The 22,605-nt window shown below is 36.5% G+C and overlaps 1 protein-coding gene across 3 annotated transcripts in view; it reads left to right on the top strand.

The window, feature by feature from the left end:
- Positions 1-22,605, top strand: part of npnta (nephronectin a) — a 65,901-nt gene that overhangs the window by 13,704 nt on the left and 29,592 nt on the right. For 2 of the 3 annotated variants that reach the window (XM_067403180.1, XM_067403178.1), the window contains exons 2-3: positions 3,512-3,612; positions 17,686-17,778. In XM_067403180.1, coding sequence (XP_067259281.1) covers positions 3,512-3,612; positions 17,686-17,778 — 194 coding nt within the window. The remainder of the gene's footprint in view (positions 1-3,511; positions 3,613-17,685; positions 17,779-22,605) is intronic. The other variant, XM_067403179.1, reaches the window with a different exon arrangement.

Genomic DNA, 22,605 nt, shown 5'->3' with positions numbered 1-22,605 from the left:
ACGTTCCCTAATGGTTTTTTTTTTTAGGTTATTATTTTGCAGCCATAAAATAACGTTCCCAGAACATTGCAGTGTGGTTATTTTTCAAAATAATCTAAAAATAACTTATACAGAGCTTATAATGTTCCCTAAATCTCATTTATTTTTATAACCATGTAAACTATCTTTCCAATTAAAACATTGCAGACATTTACTAAGAAATAGAAATTTGATAAATCAAAACACGTTTTAATTTATAATATTAAGCCAGGGTAAGCATAGAATGATTATTTAAAATTTGACACTCCTAACTGAGGAGAACATGATGTTTATCGAAAAGTTTTTGTTTATGGCATAAAAGAATGTCCTGCTGTAAAAAATGTACACTTCAGTGATAAGAAATGAATGTCAAATACTTGTTTATTCTTTTTTTTTTTTTTTTTAATGTCTGTAAATAAATTTCATGTTTTAAAAACCATAGATTGTGTTGAAGTTTAATTGTTATTTGGAGCTGAAGAAATGATTATAGGTGTCTATATAGATCCACGATACTGGATTGTGGGTGTGCTGGATGATTACTTACGTACAACAGGGTAAAGATATCGGAGTAAAGAGGTTAGAGGAGTGTTATAGTAGCGTTATGGGAACATTAAAATAATGTTAGAACCAAAAATGAACATTCTATTTCTGTTAAGAAAACTTTCCTGGGTAACCAAAAACAAACCTTAACAAAATAACCTTCTGGAAACCAAAAACTAATGTTCTGGAAACAACATAATAACGTTATGAAAATGCTAGATTAACAAACCAATAACTAACGTTCTGTAAACTTTACATTAACATTAGAATAAAGTTCTGGGAACCAAAATCTAATGTTCTGGAAACATTATAAAAACGTGATGAGAACATTTGATTAACGTTAGAATAACATTATACAAATCAAAAACTATAGTTCTGGGAAAGTTACATTATTGTTAGAATAACTTTCTGGGAGCCAAAAACTAATGCTCTGGAAACATTATAATAACGCTATGAGAATGTTAGTTTAACATTAGATTAGTGTTAGAATAACATTATACAAACCAAAAAATAACGTTCTGGGAATGTTACATTAACGTTAGAATAACATTCTGAGAACCAAAAAACAATGTTCTGGGAACGTAACATTTAACGTCAGAATAATATTCTGGGAACCAAAAACTAAGGTTGTGGGAATGTTACTTTAACGTTAGAATAACATTCGGGGAACCAAAACTAACATTCTGCGAATGTTACATTAATGTTAGAATAATGTTCTGGGAACCAAAAACTATCATTCTATTTCCATTAAGAAAACTTTCCTGGCTAACCAAAAACAAAACTTAACAAAATAACCTTCTGGGAAACAAAAACTAACATTCTGTAAATTTTATAGTAACATTATGAGAACGTTAGATTAAAGTTAGGATAATGTTATACAAACCAAAAACTAATGTTGTGGGAACATTACATTAATGTTAGAATAACATTCTGGCAACCAAAAACAGTTAAGCAGTTTTCAGTTACAGTTTTTCTCAGTCGCTTTGGTGCATTTCTCACATCACTATTTACATTTGCACAACAGTTAGTTCAACCTCCTCAACATTTAGTCATTTGTGCACATCATAGTAGCAGTTTCTCATTCCTTCGAACAAATTGCAAATGCTTTTGGACATGCATCAATTGCTTTCATACAACTCTCTGCTGTTTTATAACATTATCATTTGCTCATGTCATGTCAGTCAAAATTAACTATTCTTGTGAATGCTGAATAGTCATTCCATATAAAACTAATAGTCCTCATTTCATTGCTTGAGTCAATGCATACAAAAATGTTGAACTAGTTGACAAAATCTGTCACACAAATTTTACACTTTTTTTTTTTTTTTTCATCTTTTTTTCCTGAAAATGTCTCCTAAATTGAACTTTCTCTCAAGTGAATCTCAACTTTCACTGATGAGAAGGGGTGTGTGAAGCATTAGTTGCAACCAATGATAAACCACTTCTCTACAATCACTGTCAGAGCTGAATCCCATAAACTCCCACTTTACAAGCGTATATTATGAACCAAGCAGAACATAGTGTGTACCATTTCTACAATACTGTGACACAGAAATGGAAGGTCAGCCTCGTGGAAGAGGGGTGAGGGTGCGGGGAGGAATGGGACAAAAGAGGATGAAGAGGCCAAGTACATAGGCAGATCCCTGATGAAATCAGGGCTACAATTGTGGATCATGTTGTCAAACACGGCCTCACAATGGCTGAGGCTGGTCGAAGGGTGCAGCCAAATGTTGGGAGAACCACTGTAAATTCAATTATTCAAACATTTCGTCGGGAGAACAGGTGTGTATAAATGGACAGTAATTCAGCACTAAACAGTCTGCACTGCACTACTGTCATTGTGTCATGCATGAAGCTTGCAGTGGGACAAGAACTTGTCACTGTACATTTTACATTTAGACATACAGCTTTACTGCATCACACATTTAGTGTATTGTAGTGTACAGTAGTGTTACAGTAAAGATTTGCCATATGTACTGCAATATTGTTTACAGTTGTGCACAGCTCTACCCAAAGGGAGTTTATGTTTGTTGCAAATAAGGGTGTATTTTTTCTTTTGCACAATGCTGTGAACAAATTAGAATTGCAAAGAGCATATGCAGTAAAAATGTGAAACATATATATTCAGTGTCTTGTACTCAGTTACTTCACTAAATACAGTAATGTGTAACTTTACTGTATTTTTCAAATGGCTGTGCATATAGTATATAGTGCTGTCTTGAGCATTTTCAGGTAGTGTCACAGAGTAAACTGTCATAATGAAAACATGACAAAGCCATTTGACTATCTTGTTCATAAACAATGGTGTCAGGACTTTTCATCTTGATGACACTGACACTTTCATTGACATGAATACTTGCTTTTGAGGAATGACCGATCCATTTTGAGCAAGTGACACGCTTTTGCAGGTTATCAACTAGGTTTTGCAGTTTGTACTAATTGTTTTGAGAACTGCAGTAACTGTTGTGCAAATGTAAATATTGATGTGAGAAATGCACCAAAGCGACTGAGAAAAACTGTAAAAAAAAGTTTCCTGGCCATCCAAAAACAAACCTTAACAAAATAACATTCTAGGAACCAAAACCTAATGTCCTGGAAATGTTATAAAAAATCTTTCCTGGTTAACCAAAAACAAACCATAAAAAATAACGTTCTGGGAACCAAAACTTGTTAGCTACGTAGACAGGCAGACCAACCAACTGACCAACCGACAGAAAGACAGATTGATAGCTAGATCAGTAGACAGACAGACAGACAGACAGACAGACAGAGAGACAGATAGATAGATAGATAGATAGATAGATAGATAGATAGATAGATAGATAGATAGATAGATAGATAGATAGATAGATAGATAGATAGATAGATAGATATGCACAATGTTATTCATCACTCGTTTAACTGTCTTCTGTGCAGTGATTGGCCAAGATCTGATCAAACTGTCTCCTAACAGGTGGCCTAGACAGATGGCCTCATCCAATGGGCTGTGTCGATATGGCGCTCGCGTCGACTGCTGCTGGGGTTGGACACGTGTTTCCTGGGGCCAGTGCCAGCGTGAGTAACTGCTGCTATAGAGGGTGAACAGTGCTATGGGGGGCAGCTTAGGGGGCTTCTAGACTTCCATGTTGCTTTAACCTTCTTCGGCCACTTAGCAACAGCACAGCAAGTCACCAGTTCATTGGAATAGCTGCAATCTTTAAAAAAAACAAACATTTGAATACCTTAACAAAATTAAATCTCTGTGGTCAATACTCTTTTAAGTCTTTTAAGACCTTCGTTCATCTTCAGAATACAAATTAAGATATTTTTGATGAAATCCGATGGCTCTATAGACAGCAATGCCATTGAACTTCTCAAGATCCAGAAAGCTACTAAAACATATTTAAAACATATTTGACACGTGATCCGAATCACTGATTTTGAAACAAAAGATTCAAAGCGGTGATTTGAAATCGGCCATCACCAGTTGAAAAGTCGTTATTTTGTTTTTTTGGGGCACAAAAAGTTTTCTCGTCTCTTTATAATATTAAGATTGAACCACTGAACTCACATGAACTGTTTTAAATACGTCTTTAGTAGCTTTCTGGATCTTGAGAAGTTCAATGGCATTGCTGTCTATGGAGGCCTCACTGAGCCATCGGATTTCATCAACAATATCTTAATTTGTGTTCTGAAGATGAACGAAGGTCTTATGGGTGTGGAACAATATGAGGGTGAGTAATCAATTATTTCCATTTTTGGGTGAACTAATCTGGCATAATGTTTTAGATGTGGATTTATTTGCAGGATACATTTGATTCTATCCCAAATACTGTATAATGAACTGGTGACTTGTAATGCTCTCACAGAAGTGGTACAGTAGCTGCAAGGTCAGGTCACATGGCTGAAAATAAGCAAGACTACATCCTGGCACATAATGCTTCTGAATTTCATGCTAACAAACTGGGTTAGTCGCAAGAAAATACCCACCGTTTGTCTGCTTTGTCTTTGAGATATTCTGCATGACACCCAATATTATGTGGTTCAGTCATTTGGAATAATTAAAAGGTACAACGAGTAGTTGCTGCAACAGCACCACATTCCTGCAGGATTAGTTTGAGGTCTAAAAAAGACAGAAGTCCAATCATTCATTTAGAAAGCACATATAAAAACAACTGAAATCGACAAGCTTAGAAACTAAAAATAAAGAATACCAAATAATTAGCTAAATTTATGATTTTATCAATGATAAAAATAATGACAGCTATATTATTATTATTATTTATGACCAAAATTAAACAAAAATGACAGCTGTAACATTAACAACAGCAACAGTATAATAGTTATAATAGTAATACCAATTATATATATATTATAAACAATTATATGAACTATACATTTCCAGCCGTTGTATTACCCATAATAGCTACAGTTGGAGCTAGCATGGGTTATGCCAGATCTGTAATGTGAGATCCATATAAAGCGCATTCATCTCACACTAGAAGTGATGATGCCTCTCAAATCTTACACAGCATTAATCACGTAATGATGTTCAAGTGCGGATTAGCTCATTTTATTGCGTTATCATGGAATCAGAGGATGTGCTCCCCCTGCTCATATTAATAGCATCTTATGCTTCATTTATCAGCTGCCGTATGTTCGCTACAAATCTAAAAATGATATGCCATGCTTCTGAACAAATGTTTGACTGTATCACAGAATGGATCGAGCCAAGTAGCGCTGATTCATGGGCTACTTTGTGATGCATGAAAGTATTAGCGGGACAATGTATCGGGCAGCCTGACAAATGCAAGATTCTCTGCATGGCTTGTGCACATGATAGCCCAGCTGTTGCCTTTGCCACAGAATTGCAGTTTATGGGGGTCACATGCTGAGGGGCTCCTAAAGCTAATGCTTATGCTTCTATACTACTAGTCTTTATTTCGCCTTTTTACCATATTGTGTAACAAAGCAATGTTTTCTTTGTGTGACTGTGTGTGTATGTGTGCAAACGTCTCTCACACTTCATGTGGCCAAGGTACGCCTTTGAAAATCTCTTATTTTGTCCAGCAAAGGCTGTATTATATGAGTGTGCTTGACTCAGACAGCTGAGAGCGGTGATTGGAAGTAAATAAACATGCACAATGGGCGATGAACAGACCGATTCTCTCCTCAATCATGGACAGCAAGACTGCCAGCGGTTGAACTCGCAATTTTGGCAGAGAATAGAAAGTGTGCAGGGGGACGTTAAGGGCTCCATCATGACTGATTACGGGATCGCTGCATCTCATATCTTTGATGAAATTGCTGCGGTTTATTTTGGCCGGTCGGTGATCATACGGGGTGAAGATGCACATTGAGAATGAAGGCCGTAATAAATGCATCCCCGAACACCGAGTCCTCAGGGATAGTGAAGTGCTCGGCTCCGAAATGCTTTTCAAATATTCATCCAGTCAAAGGTTTTGTTAGGCGCTGCAGTCATATCTGGCTCCATTCACACCTCAATAACAGGAACATGAAGCTGCAATATTTGACTTTCTCAAAACAGCTGGTTTAGGGAGCAGCCCTGGGTTTCGTGGGCTGAATTAGTGATTAAGATTATACCTTGTACAGCCGAAATTCGATTCCCCACTCATAACACCCTAATCATCTAGAGTTAACAAGATCTCAAGCTGAGAATGAATTTTGATGAAGTTGCTTCCTGAGAAAGTGTTACGGCTCAGTGTGAGAGTGATATCCTGCGTGGTGAAATATCTCAAGGGGAAAGGCGTCAGGACATCTCGGACTGTAATCTCTCTCGTTCTCTCTCTAAAAGCTGGATTTTAAAGGAACATTCCGGGTTCAATACAAGTTAAGCTCTGTCAACAGCTTTCGTGGCGTAATGTGGATTACCACAGAAGATCATTTCGACTCGTCCCTCAGGTTAAAAAAGTGCAAAAATTAAGGCACGTACACTGGAAGTACTCAAGGACAGGCAGTCAACATTAAAATACCTGCATTACTGTTCAAATGTTTGGGGTCAGTAAGACTTATTAAAATTAAATAAATACTTTTATTCAACAAGAATGCATTAAATTGATCAAAAATCATAGAAAAGGCATTTATAATGTTATTTCTATTTCAAATAAATTCTGTTATTTTGAACTTTAAACTCAGTTTCCACAAAAATATCAAGCAACAAATTAAGCTGTTTTCAAAATTGATAAGTAATGTATTGTAAATGCATCACTGTAACTTAGTTCTCTTTCGAGGGAACTCACACTGCATCAGTAACGAATGCCCTCAGTGTAGCACGTTCCCCAAAGGGTCGTTACCGACGCAGTGTCTCGTTCCCTTTCTCAGGGAACAAGGGTTACAGTTGTAACCCGAGATGATTTTTGTATATGAACAGAAAAATGCATCTAATGTGAACACCCTTTAAGAAACGACTCCAATCAGGGTCAGGTGTAGAGATAGATTGGTCTTTTTATGATTGGTCTTTTCCGATTAATCGATAGCAGCTGCGTCCTAATTCAGAGGCTGCATCCTTCGAAGAACGCATTCGAAGGCTGATTGCATCACTGCGGCGTGACAAAGGCTGTTCCAATTCAAAGGCTTCGAGGCATCCGATGGCTGCATCCGAAAACCTAGGAAGCTGACTTGTTGCCTCGCTGCTCTATCAGGCAATAATTTGTAAGACAGCGTTTGTGCATGAAGGTACCTCACGAAACTAATTTCGGACAGACTTCTGAGGCAACGTAACAGTTTAATGATCTACCGCAAAATAGCACAAGCTTTGGTGAGAACTAAACACATATTTAATTACTTCAGTAGTAATTTCTTGCTAGAAATGACATCAAAAGTGGAAAATGTTGCTCAAAAACATTCCTTAACACACAAACTGACCAGCAAACTCAACTTTCGGACGGCATCTTTAATTTTCTAGGTCAACGGTCACAGAATAAATGCACAGGATTGTGGGATAGCAAAGGCAGTGGATACATCTACGCTGCTTTCAAACTCGATCAGATGAAGGTATCTCAGGAAACAGGAAGTGAAGCTAACATTGGATTCAGACGTGCCTTGATGCCTTCCTACCTTAAAATGTGTCCTCCAAAGGCAGCATTTTCCAGTTATGGTAACAAACGTTACTGTCCATGTTGCTAGACTGTCACATTTAACAACGCCCAGTCCAACCTTCGCAGCCTTCAAAGGCGTGACCTTCATTTCGAAGGATGCATTCTTTGAATTGGGACACAGCCCATACTGATTTACCGTGTTGCGTCCATTGCTGGAGTGACTGAGAATGTCGCTGTTCGCTGTCATTATTCAGTACGAGAGTGGCCTCTAGAGGAGAAATCACTGATGCCTCGTGGAGTTTGTTTTGTCACGTGAGATTGCGCGCTGCACAGAGCGGGAAACGTCAGATATGGATTTAAAACATAGGCAACAAAACGGTATGCATACAGTACATGTTTTCATATCATTATAAAGTAATTAATTCGTTAAGTAGTTGCTACATTACTGGAGAACAGCAGTATGTTGTTTGCAGTCAAAACTGAGAGGACGGACGCTACATTAATAGTAATTACACGCTACCTCAAGCGGTTAAAAAAATGTTTTTGTTATTTTGATTCGATAATCGTCAAGTGTTCGAAAATAGAAGAAAATAAGTGGGAGAGTACAATTTACATACAATTTTAAAAACGTAAAGTTTTAAAATCCAGTTAATGTTGATTAATTGGTTACTGGCCAGATTGGTCCAACCTTATCATTATCAGTAAAATCCACTATCGGTTGAGGTGTAGTCTCATCCTCAGACATGGACCAATGGCTGAACAATTGATGAATATAGCACACAAAATAGAAAACACTTCAGGAGTTTCGAAATTGTCTTCTGATTGGTTGAATTCGCCAAGATTTCTGGGAGATGTCACGTTCTTTAATAGTCTGCCTGGAAACAAAGCTGTCGTGATGCCAAACCCCCTCATGGAAAAAGAAAGCCATCGTGTTTATCACTGTGACAATCAGCACTTAATAGGATCAACTAAATGCTGGATTTTCAAAAGTATGTGATGTTCACAGCACCATTGTTGCAGTAAACTTGCACAACATTCTTGAATGAATTGCACGTCGGTCTGTTATTGCGGGGACTCAGAAATCACATATTTCCCTACTATATAGTAGGTGAAAAACAGTATGTGACAAAAGAAGTATGTCCGTATTCACGGTACTCATAAAAGAGTAGGCAAAAGTATCCGGATGACATACTACTTTGGCGAGATTCTGAAGTGCGCATACGATGCAGATTTTACTATCCCATGAGGCCACAGAGAAGATTTATGAATGGTGATGAAGCGACACAATTGACACTGGTCGGTAGGGCTGGGTACCGAACTCGATACTTTTTAGGTACCGATCGAACTGCCTCGATACTATCGAGTATCGAAAAGTGTCTTGTCATTCGGTACCAAATTTCGGTACCTCAGAATGGAGCCGAGTAGAGGGGCGGAGAAATGCTTTCGCTGTCTCGTTGAGGAGCAAGTAACGTTGCGCTACATTATTATTTATATCTAAATATATAAAACTATACGCGCGAGAGAGCCCCTATGTGCGAGAGGGCGAGTGAATCAACGGTTTCGTTTTCAGTTTATCTCCGAATGGACGGGTGAGAAACGGCTGTTTATGTGAGCAGCCGGTTCACTACAGATAATACTGTTAACAGAAAACAAAAGTGTCGCACTGCCTGCAGAAACAGCGGAACGCGCAATGTTTTTTAGACTAGTTATGGACAGGTACAACACACAGCAGCTTTACATCAGCGTTCGTCCCTCAAGTCTATGGAAACACGCGACCGGTTCGTGACAGGCTCGTTCGCCTGCACGAGCACAGGCTCTGCCTCTGGCTCCAGAACGCAACAATTCTGCTGAAAAAGGGGTATCAGCGTCCTCCTGATACTGCGGATAATCTGCGGGTCGGGCCAAGTAATAAAAAAATAACATTCAAATTAATTGCGGGTGGATGAGAGATGAATCATTAATGTGTTGATTTTAATAAAGACACAGAACTCTTATTTCAACGAACTTGCGTTACTCTTACTTCCGCTTTGATCTTGTTAATAATAATTAATTTTTTTGAAGAAGAACAATTGCTGAGTGATTTAAAAAGAGCCTCACATACTGAATTTTTGCATTGAAAACTAAACTTTATTAAAACTATTTGCACTGATTTATTGTGTTGGGTAAATTTAGTTAATTTGTGCTTTTTTTATTCTCCGCAGTGGCTCAGGAGATGAGTCTTTGAGTCTGAAAAAAAGTAAACAAAATTAAAATATAAAACCAAATTTTTTTTTTTTGAGGTTATGTAATCTTGTTTAAACAGATTTTATAAAATTGGTATCGAAAAAGGTATCGTTTAGGTATCGGTATCGAAGTCAAGGTATCGGTATCGTCTCGGTATCGAAAATTTTTGAACGATACCCAGCCCTACTGGTCGGATAATGACATTGACAACTGGACAACTGGATAATGACAACATGGCGAATATAGTATGTCCAGATTACATTCATACTACATATAGAATTAGAAAATACTTTTTTAGCGGTCATGAAGTAATTACTTATTCAAAATAAGTACTTACGAGAGTATACGATTTTGGACGCAGCCATTGACTTTACATTTTCACACCCCTGAACATCATGCTGAACAAAACAAACTGTCATTGGTTGCGTTACATGTCGGTCAGACATCCTCTTAGGTGGTCCTTGGTCAATGAAAGCTGCCGTCAGTCTGAAGGTCTGGCTACGCGAGTCTAGGTCGGATGAATCTGAAACCAGTATAATAACACTTATGCTTCCAGTTAAAATCAATTTGTCAACTGAATAAATATAGTAATCATTCAGTAATATGGTGTATATATATATATATATATATATATATATATATATATATATATATATATATATATATATATATATATATATATATATCAAGGGCAATGTTAGCTTTGAGAGTGGCTGTCACTTGTGTAGTTTAAAGCATCAGTTAACTTGAAGTAATTGGCCCTCATGAGGACCAGTGAGGTCAGGCAGGACAAGGTGGATTTAATAGTTGAACATCTGCAACACAAACTATCCTGTTCCTAAGCTGCTCCTAAAATACCAGCTCAGCAAAATGTTACTGAAATGTTTGAGCAGCAGTAGTCCACAGGGGAGTGTGTGAGAAGCTGTGTGACTGAGGAACTGCAAAGAAACCTTTGTTATGGAGGCTGCCCTGCCTGGGCATAGGAACATAGGAACTAGAGGAGTGGAACTCTGTTTTGTGGACCGATTAATCCAAATTTCTTTATCTTTTTTTCAGTTTAAGCTTTGTTGATATAGTGTTTTACACTTCGTAACACCTTTCTGAATTATATGAAATATGTATATGCATCCATACACTCAAATGTTTTAAAAATAATTGTATTTTGTTTACCATGTCTGCATTTAGCTATTTGATCAAAAATATAGTAAGAACAGTAATATTGGGAAATATTATTACACATTTTGAATATATTTTAAAATGTAATTTATTCCTGTTATCAAAGCTGAATTTTCAGCATCATTACTCAGTCTTTAGTGTCACATGATTCTTCAGAAATCATTCTAATATGATGATTTGATGCTCATCAATGTTGAAAACAGTTGTGCTTTATATTTTTGTGGAAGCTGATCTACAATAGCGTTCAAAAGAACAGTATTTATTTGAAATTGAAACCTTTTGAAACATTATAAATGTGATCTATTTAATTCTTTCCTGAAAAAAGTTCTCATCGCCACATGAAATGTGAGAGACTTTAGTCTTTAATCTTGTGTGTATTGTATGGCAGAACCTGATTTCGCTAAGTGTAACATGTTCCTGGATCAACATCTTTGTTGATCCTGGAACAACATTCCAATCACCCAATCAGATTTGAGGCACAAGTTTACAATTTATGTCAAGTTTTGGCCCACAACCAGGTTTAGGTGGTTATACCTAACAAATATGAATATAAACAGTGGTTAACCAGGTTTAGGTGGCTATACATCAGTGTTACTCAACAATTATTTCCCTCTGATTTTATGGGTAGGGTTAGGCTTAGCGGTAGGGATAGGACTAAAATTTCAGACCGGAATGTTGTTCCAGGATCAACAAAATACGTTGACCCAGGGATGTGTGTAACGCGGCAATATCAGGATGTGCGTTTGTATGTGTTGGGTTTATAATACTTGTCCATCACCAGCATGGCTCCCATGTAATGTTTTCATCTCACATTTATAGACAAAGCTTCTTTCTTTTATTTTTTTTTTTCTTTTTGTCTGGCCGTTTGTTTTGCAGCCCTCTACGTCTTAACCCACAGAGTAATCGGGATAAGGTGCCAACCCCAAGGTTAGCACCACATCATATTTCCTTTGCAATCATCTTGCCTGAGCATCATTCAAAGCATGCATCCACAGAATACCGAGTTCCCATTTATTTATAGTCCCCCACACGCACTCCTCCTTTGAGAATATCCTGATATCCTGTGAACACTTCACACCTGCTCCAGCTAACATTTAAATATCTGGACCCTCCAGGATATTTGGATATCACTGTTTATATTCATATTTGTTTGTTCCCCCACGTCATCCTCAAACGATCTCACATCAAGGGTGTTTTTGGTCGTTTTAACACAGCAGTACAGAGAGAGGACAGGAAATGATGGAGGGTGGAATCAGGAATTGTTGCAAGCCAGATTTAAACTTGTGTCACCCATATGAGCAGTACATCTAAATGCCATGCATCTTTTTTTTTCTTTTTTTTTTTTACTATTTAGCTAACTAGTTGTTCTGTAGAGACATTTAACATTTTAACATTTATTAAATTTATGTCATATATACATATATATTTTTAAATATAAAAGTAAAAAATATACATATTAAAGTTAACATTTCATATACTTTAAATTTATGTCTTATATATATATATATATATATATATATATATATATATATATACATATACATATACATATACATATATATATATAGTTAAACTTAAATATAAAAGTAAAATATATTATGCATATTAAAGTTAACATTTAATATACTTTTAATTAAATTTATGTCATATATATATATATATATATATATATATATATATATATATATATATATATATATATATATATATATATATATATATATATATATATATATATATATATATATATATATATAGTTCAACTTAAATATAAATATAAAAGTAAAAAATATGATAAATATTAAAGTTAACATTTTTAATTAAATTTGTCATATATATATTCATTTGTTTATTTGTTTGTTTATCTGTTTTATTTATTCATATATAATATGTTATGTGTGTTTACTTTTAGATTCGATATTGTAGTGTAGTTTTTTAGTGTGAAACTTAAATAAAAAAATAATTAAAAATAATAAATAAATAAAATAAATAAAAAATATTTAAAATGATAAATATTATAGTCTACATATATATTTCCATAAACAACAAAAATCTAAGGGGGCACAATTTGAATGGCCATTACAGGTCTGGCACAAACCACTAGGACATTGTGCGGATGTGCTTTGCAAAATGTATTGATTTTTCCTACTTAAAAATTATTATTAGCTTTTCAAATTCTTAGCGAGACTTATCCTGAATTTTATTTTTCATAGAATTCACCAATTACACTTTCTGACATATTGCTTTGAAGCTGCCATCCGGTCATGCGTCATCAGAGCGCATGGACTGATAGGTATGCTATGCCGAGAATGAAAGTCTCCAGGGGTAGAGGAGTGCTTGCAGTGAGAGAGGAGTGAGGCGTTTTGAAGCCAGCGGGACCGTTTGATGTGGTTTGTCAATAACGGGTACTTCCCTTGGCCCGTTTCGCCTGTGGTTTGTGTTCCAAGTGTCGGCATTTCTCTGAACCGGACCGCAGCAGATAGGTTTCCATTTAAAGCTCCGTCCTTAAGCTCTTCATTCGTCAGCACTTAAAAATATAACCATTGCCTGTGATCACACAGCGTCCCACCAGGATTAATCCACGATTTCATCACATTTGATAACTGTCTGGCCAGCGAGATAAGGCAGCCGCCAGGATAAACTCTCAGTGTCAGAGAACTCTGCCGGTTTCCTTGTTTGTCTCTGCCAGCTTGGGGTTTACCACCAAATTAGGGCCCATGTTTGTCCTTTTGTGTTTTAACCTCAGGGTTTGATCTTACTGTCTAACCTCTATATTGAATAACACAGGTTAAAAGCGAGGTGAACATGTACCTTTGATTAGCTTACTCAATCTAATAAGGTGGAATGAGAAGGGCTGATTCTTATCTCACCATTTTGCCAGATTGGGCTAATGCTTTTCCGCCTTCATGCAGTTTGATCAGGCTGAAAGTAGATATCCATGTGTCTTTACAAAAAAGGATCTAGCTTTCTGCTTTCACCATCTGGGGTCAAGGGGTTTTTAAAAAAAATTACATTTAATTATATTTAATTATTTAATTTATATACTTAAATGGTAATATATATCATCTTTTCCCAGTCATGTCTCCTGTATTTTGTTTTTGTGGTGTATTCTTAGCTCCTCATTCATTCTGAGAATGGCACCAGTGAGGAAAATTAACAGCTCTGATAGGCCTCTATAATTGGAGACTCAATGAAGCTTTCAATGGAAATTAGTCTCAGCCGACTGCAGACGTGGGTATAAACCACCACTGAGTGCTCTGCTGTAAGCCTGGCCTAGTCTAGTCCAGCCTAATGTTACAAGCAGGGTTATTATAGTAAAAATAAACCTTAAATTGTTACTTGAGGTCAAATAAATATGAATATACAGTATGACGATATGCATGGTGATGCTCCAGAATGGAAAATCTGCTTAGAAATATAACAATAACAATCTCTACTACAGTGAAGCATTAAGGAAGAGTGTCATTGTGTGTGGAGCCTTTTTTGCTGCTGGTATAGAGGATATGCATTAACGTCACTTTCCCGCAGGAACATGGCATGCTCCCTCGGCTGGACTGAGTGGCAAAAGAGCCTGCTGCATGACTGGATTTGATAGGGGACACTGCGAAACGCTAAAGGGTTTGGGCTTGATAGTGTTCCTTACAACTTGTCAATATCCATGGATTAGGTTTATTTGACATGCAGCCAGGAATCATGTTTCCTGACATTTATTTGTGCCTGATTTCGATGCCAGGGAAATACATAAAGCAAATCTGCCTGTGAATGCATTTAAATAAAGTATAGGTATGCCTAAATCCGAGTGATCACTTAGCCTATATCAATGTTATATATATTGTCCAGCCTTAAAACTTGTACAGTTTTTGTCAGTGTTTATTTATTATAAAACATTATGCAGAATATAAGATTATAAATATTTAATTGATGAGTTGTAAACACAATATATAATAATACAATATATACGGTATGATTTTACCCCAAAATCCAACATTTTGACACAAAATGATATAACTGCAAATCAATATTTCTCTGCCTGGATTGCAGCGATCCTTTTGTTGTGCTTTTTTCTGGAGCTTTCGTCAGTCTGTAAAAATATACCTCAGATTTTTCTGTCAAATCTATTTGTACAGTCAGTTGCAAAGCTTTTTCCCATTATGAATGGGTTTTGTGTTTCTCGTGGCATTCACACTGAAAACCAATGTTGCCACTCAGTCTTTTTGCCACTCAATGGGCGTAACCGCAGTCATAACGGCCGAAGGTGACGTCACTTGCATACCCTCTATTGCTGAGCTGCTTCACTGTGAAAAGTCATTTAAAGCTTTGTAGTACAGGAGAATATTGCAGAATGTCTGGCTTCCCACACTCATCAAAAGTTGTTATCTAGTGAGGAATCGTCAGATGTTATTTTTCAACAAGACAACCAAGAAGTGGCTTGATAAGTTCATCAGGCTCAAGTTTTTGGTCTGGTCAGAGTTTCAAGCCTTCAACATTGAATGGAACAGCACTGACACTTCTTCTTGTAAAAAGCTATCTGTATATATGTGTGTGTGTGTATATATATATATATATATATATATATATATATATATATATATATATATATATATATATATATATATATATATATATATATATATATATATATATATATAATTAATTAATACAAATTAATAGCTAAGAAGACTAAGTGAAAATGAAACTAAAACAGAACATAGAGGGAGGGACGGCATGGTGTTTTTGTTTGAAGTGTACAGATTAAAGGTGCCCTAGATTCAAAAATTGAATTTATCTCGGCATAGTCAAATAACAAGTGTTCAGTACATGGAAATGACATACAGTGAGTCTCAAACTCCATTGTTTCCTCCTTCTTATATAAATCTCATTTGTTTAAAAGACCTCAGAAGAACAGGCGAATCTCAACATAACACGTTACGTTACGTAACAGTCGGGATCATTATTATGTGCGCCCCCAATATTTGCATATGCCAGCCCATGTTCAAGAATCATGACATTAGACAAGGCAGTATTAACGTCTGGATCTGTGCACAGCTGAATCATCAGACTAGGTAAGCAAGCAAGAACAATAGCGAAAAATGGCAGATGGAGCAATAATAACTGACATGATCCATGATAACATGATATTTTTAGTGATATTTGTAAATTGTCTTTCTAAATGTTTCGTTAGCATGTTGCTAATGTACTGTTAAATGTGATTAAAGTTACAATCGTTTCTTACTGTATTCACGGAGACAAGAGCCGTCACTATTTTCATTTTTAAACACTTGCAGTCTGTATAATTCATAAAAACAACTTCATTCTTTATAAATCTCTCCAACAGTGTAGCATTAGCCGTTAGCCACGGAGCACAGCCTCAAATTCATTCAGAATCAATGTAAACATCAAAATAAACACTGTACTTATGCGATTAGACATGCTGCATGACGAACACTTTGTAAAGATCCATTTTGAGGGTTATATTAGCTGTTTGAACTTTTTGTATGTTGTTTAAGGTAAGCGCGAGCTCTTGGGGTGTGGAGCAGCAGATTTAAAGGGCCACACACCCTGAATCGGCGCATTTATAATTATGCCCCAAAATACGCAGTTAAAAAATGAATTTAAAAAAATCTATGGGGTATTTTGAGCTGAAACTTCACAGACACATTCAGGGGACACCTCAGACTTTTAAAAAAAAACTTAAAAAAAAAGTTCTAGGGCACCTTTAAAGTTTGCATGCTCAGTCCCTTAGAGTGAGACTTCCAGTTCATGTACTTCAAATAAAAATGGAAAGTATATGCTGCACTGTGGGTGTTTTTTATTTTTTTAAACTTCTTTTTTTTTTTTTCACAAACACAAAAACAAAATAAACATATAATAAGAAATATAATAATGACAATTATTATATATTATATAATGATAAAAACATTTAATTACAAAATGAAACAAACTAATATATTCAGTATTACTCATACTAAACTTAAGACCCATGTTGTGGCATATTTATATAACTTTAAAAATTGTACTTGGAAGCATACTTTAACCACAATTTCACTGAAGAATATACCATTTGGGCATCTTTGGCATACTACTTTAAACATACTAAACTAAATAAATTTGATTTGCGCCGCTCTAATCTTAATCTGGCATGCTATAAAAGACAGATCCATTTCCTGTGCTGTTATTCAGCAGCAGGGCTGCAAACACAGAATCCTTTTGACAACATTGGGAGGAGTAGTATGTGATGGTATTTAGCTTTAGTTTTCTGAAATTTGTCTGTTTTTGTCTCTATTTTGAAGATGGCAAAGACAGAATTTACCCCATATCAACTCTGAGGATGTTTTCCCCCAGTCTAGGATCTTAAAGGTTTCTGATGTTGCACAGCTCTGGGCTGCTTCCCAATCCAAATGTGAGATGTAATGAGTCATAAAGCAGAAGTGAGGTGGACCGTACATTCGGTTCATTAAAATGACCAAGGCAAACAATGAATTATTGATGTAGGGGGCCAGCGTTCCAAAACAATGTTTTTGTGGATCTCTCACCACAGTATCCTCAAGGTCTAATTGTATGGACGCTTATTTCCCACAGAAAGGTTGTTTTTTTTCCTAGCACAAAAACTTAAGGCTGTTTTTTGTCACTTGTTTCCATGTCTACTCTGACATTTGGTGTGAAATGATACTGATGATCTGTTTGCCTACAGCGGTATGTCAGCACGGATGCAAACATGGAGAATGCGTGGGACCCAACAAATGCAAGTGCCATCCAGGTTATACAGGAAAAACGTGCAACCAAGGTAAGCGATGAAGTGTGCATACTACTACGCTTAAATCAACCTCTCTATTCCAAAGCACCAATTTGTCACTGCGTTTATTTAAAGGCCTCTGGATCTAGATGTCACCCTGTAGGTCTACACAGAACAATGTATCGGCAATAATGGGCTGTTGTATTGAGTGATATAGTGATTCAGGATGTGAGGTTTCCCTTAAGCAGATAATATCTCAATTACTGCCTTAAGAACGCTGTACCGAAAATAAAACGGAGCCAGGGGACTAAATTCTGTCTGAAGTTGTCTCATCAGAGGAACGCTGGCGTCGGAGATAACCCCTGATTTAAAACAGAACATTTCCATTTGAGAGGAGAGGGCTGAGAGACTTAAACAGAGGATTCTGTGCCCTTGGAAGGCAAAGGGAGAAGGTGTAATTAAAAGACGGCAAGGAAAGGGAAAACAATCCCCTCTGGAATGTGGAATAGAATCTTTTCGATTTTCCCTTGCGTCACGGTTTCATGTCAAGTCGATGAGACTTCTTTAGCATCGCTGTACCGGGTGGAAACGATTTATTTTATTTTATTTTCACAACAGATGATGTTTCTATCAGCTTCACTAGGCTTTCATGGCAAAAGCGATTAAAAGAATCAGGTGGTTTTGAGAGGTAATGACAGATGATTGTCATGCCGAGGGCTTATTTGTCTTGCATGTTAAAACTTTGACAGGTGCTGGTTAGCGCGGACACCTGGGTGGCATATTAAAATGATCAGTGGAAATAATCAAGCCTTTAGTTTTCAGTGTGACTGACTGAAGTGTTTTTCAAGCCGCTAAGTGTTTTTGTTCATTGACATTATCTATTGCAAAACAATCAGCATGCAAATTAATTTACACCACACAAGATGCCCAATCACTTGTACGATATTGTAATTATTGCTAATATTATTCAAGATTGATTTGTGAAATCGCAGTTGATATTTTGCAATGCAAGTATCAGCTCAGCCATTTTTTTATACATGCAACCCTTTTATAAACCAGGGCCTCAATGTTAAAAGGATCCGCCACAAGTGATTAGTGCAGAGAAACCACGGGCAGAGCTGAACAGAAACAATGATAAAGAGCTTAGTACTAAATCCATCGCAATGAGGTGGGATAACACCCACAAAGTTAAATAACCAAATTGGGATTTAAAGGTGATGCATGTCATTTTTCGATCTTAAAATACTTTCACCTATCCCAGTTTTATATGCAAACATGTCACAAATATGTGACTGGGCATTGGTCTCTGTAGTGCAGGGATGGACAACTCCGGTCCTGGAGGGCCAGTGTCCAGCAGAGTTTAGCTCCAACCCTAATCAAACACACCTAAACCAGCTAATCAAGGTCTTTAGGATTAGTAGAAAGTTATAGGCAAGTGAGTTTTTATCAGGGATGGAGATAAACTCTGCAGGACACTGGCCCTCCAGGACCGGAGTTGTCCGTCCCTGCTGTAGTGCTATTAAAATATATAATATGTTTTGAGCATGGTTTACCTTTAAAGGATTAGTTCACTTTCAAATTAAATTTTTCTGAGAATTTACTCACCCCCATGTCATCCAAGATGTTCATGTCTTTCTTTCTTCAGTCGAAAAGAAATTAAGGTTTTTGATGAAAACATTCCAGGATTTTTCTCCATATAGTGACTTCAATGGGCCCAAACGGTTGAAGGTCAAAATTACAGTTTACAGCGATCCCAGACGAGAATTAATTAATTATAAAAATGATAGTTTCAGTGCAGTTTCAAAACGTTCTACATGACCACAGATGAGGAATAAGGCTCTTATCTAGAGAAACCAACACTCTTTTTCTAAATATATATATAGTTTTAACCATAAATGCTCATCTTGAACTAGCTCTCTTCTTCTTCTCTATTAGAATTCCAGCAGTGTAGAAACTGCTAAGTACATTACTGCCCTCCACAGGTCAAAGTTTGAACTTAATTGTCATAGACAATATGCTAGTGCAAATATATAACAGTAAGTTCAAACTTTGACCTGTGGAGGGCAGTAATACATTTAACAGCGTCCACACTGCCAAAATTCTTATAGAGAAGAAGAAGAGAGCTAGTTCAAGATGAGCATTTATGGTTAAAACTTAACCATATATAACGCTTATTCCTCATCTGGCATCATGTAGAACACTTTGAAACTGCACTGAAACTGTAATTTTGACCTCCAACCATTTGGGTTCCATTGAAGTCCACTATAAGGAGAAAAGTCCTGGAATGTTTAAGCAAAGTCCTTAATTTCTTTTCTACTGAAGAAAGAAAGACATGGACATCTTGGATGACATGGGGGTGAGTAAATTGTAAGGAAATTTCAATTTGAAAGTGAATTAATCCTTTAAGTTATATTGTACATTTGATAGAAATCCATGTTGAAGGCATTTTTTCTTCTAGTTGAAATTGGTTGACATTTGTCGTCTTGGTCTTTACAGAGACACGTGTACAGCTCTCCCTGGTGACGTGTAGTACAGCAGTTCATGTAATTCAAAGTTCAGCCTGCAAAATACCATGAAGAGCATCTGTAATAAAGCAATGAGCCACAAGAGGCTGTGCATCACAAAGATTTTACTATAGTTTTTTAAAATTGATACTTCTGACCAGTGTTGGTTGTAATGCATTACAAGTAACACATGTAATCAGATTACTTTTTCAAGTAACATTTTGAATTTGAGTTCAATTTACAAAAAAATATTTGAGTTACTTTTTCAAAATAATTAACTCAACTTACTTTGTTTTCCTATTTATTGACTGACACCTCTCCTCTCCTATCGATTTTATAACAGGAAATAGTCATAATTAAAGCACAATTAGCATTCGCCTCCTTTGATCTACTCCATTTTGACAGCAATGCCTGCAGTTGCTTTTCACAGTAACATCACTGTCATGGAGATGATCTGAGGCAGATGGGCATCTTTGCCCAGAACAAATAAACTCATTAAAGCGCTAATCCATTTAGGAGTGGAGTGACACTGAGCAGCATTCAGCTCTCCGTGGATCAAATCAATTTAATAAGATGCTAATTTTCAACGGAGGTCTCTGTAAATGAGAATCTGCTTACCTGCTGTTCCCAGAGTCTGTCAGGAATCCATTATGGGGCATCAAATATTGTAAAATTCTTTCGGATACAAAGATCTGCATTTTGGTGAATGCACGTCTAATAATGTGTTATCCACGGTGCACCTTAGTCTCATCCTCTCTGTAGCCCATGTCAAATGCTTATCATGCATATCTATTAAAGAAATTATTTTTAATATCATGCATAAATTGTCCTTGGCACATGCTAAACTCTAAGTCATTTGGCAAAATAGTAAGCTATCATATAGTTTGGCTCATAGAAAATGTACACCTTTTAAGGTGATGATACACAGGGCAACTTTTTAAGCAATGTTGCTGGGCAATGTTGCCATCAACGGGCAATCTGGTAAGACACAGGGCAACTAAATAGGGCAACGGACATTGACAGCAACCAATCAGAGAGGAGCAAATCTATTGCCGACCCAATAAATACTTTATTATTAAACACATCTATGGCACTTTATTTCAAATATTTTCTTCATTTTTATTAAATATAAATGCCTTTCTGATCTGATTTGTGATGACAAAAGGGAGAAGAGTGAGTTCGACAAAAGGCGGATTCGAACCCGGGTCGATCGCGTCAAAGTCTACTTTCACGTGCCGTACTCCCTACGGCCTACACCACTGTGGATATTCAACAGAATGCGTCTTTTTAGTATTTAACTCAAAACATTACAACCAACGTACATTAAATTGGACACTTGTTGGTATTTTAAGCATTAAATGATGTAAATGCCCTGTTTTGGGTCGACACATGACAACTTATGTAAAAAGATACAAGTTCACGATCTTTTTCTTCGCTCCACTGCCGCTGAGAGGCCACCATCTTGTTTGAATTTTTTCTGAAATCTCCAAGCCGGTCACATGATCAGCTGCTAGCATTCTGATTGGAGGATCTCACATCTAAAGTATCCAGATAGAAATTTGTTGCTCATTCTCAATGGGAAAGTGCCCAGGCAACATTGCTCAAAAAGTTGCACTGTGTATCATCACCTTTAGTCTGATTGAACTCAATGTTGGACAGTTTTGTACCTTTTTCAGTTGGTTCATATTGATGTTTGATTGTTTGCATGATGCAGATTCAGAACATTGGCTTATTCTGATTACAGTATATAGAAAATAAATATAAAGCTCAGATAAAGGATGAAAAGTCATGTAATGCTAAACTACAGCTGTTTTTGACTAACATCATACATAGTCTTCAGGGCAAAAATAAAATAAATACTGTAAAATATGGTTTCTTTAATCTTTTCCTAAGGTTTCAAAACCTTAAAATTCACATATGGACCCACACATTTCAAAAGCTGCAAAGTTTACATTATAAATGTTTGATTTTCAGCACGCTAGGGGCATAATAACGGTAAATGTGTTTTGTTTTTTGAAAAACACTGTTCATTTCTATGTGTTATTTAGGAGTTGGAAAGCCAAGCACAGCTGAGGGGATTATATGGGATTCTTTACATGTCATCATATAATTAAGCAGTGTCGACATTGTTCTGTAACACTGACATTCCCTCCTCTCATCTTTTTCCAGTGTCAATCACAGATAGTTCTTGGTACTGTACTGGGTATTTTTGAAAGCTAAAGGGTTGCATTGGACTATAAATACTTTAAATACCAAACCCTTCAGTCAGTCATTCTCCACTATTTTTAGGTTTTGTCTTTCTTGTTCATCATCCATAATAATGTCAGCTGCTCCAGAAGAAAAGGGGTCAGGATTTTTCCAGTCATGATGGTTG

This window comes from Chanodichthys erythropterus, chromosome 12 (genome assembly GCF_024489055.1).
Source record: "Chanodichthys erythropterus isolate Z2021 chromosome 12, ASM2448905v1, whole genome shotgun sequence".
Lineage (NCBI taxonomy): Eukaryota > Metazoa > Chordata > Actinopteri > Cypriniformes > Xenocyprididae > Chanodichthys > Chanodichthys erythropterus.
This window is presented reverse-complemented; position numbering and strand designations above follow the sequence as displayed.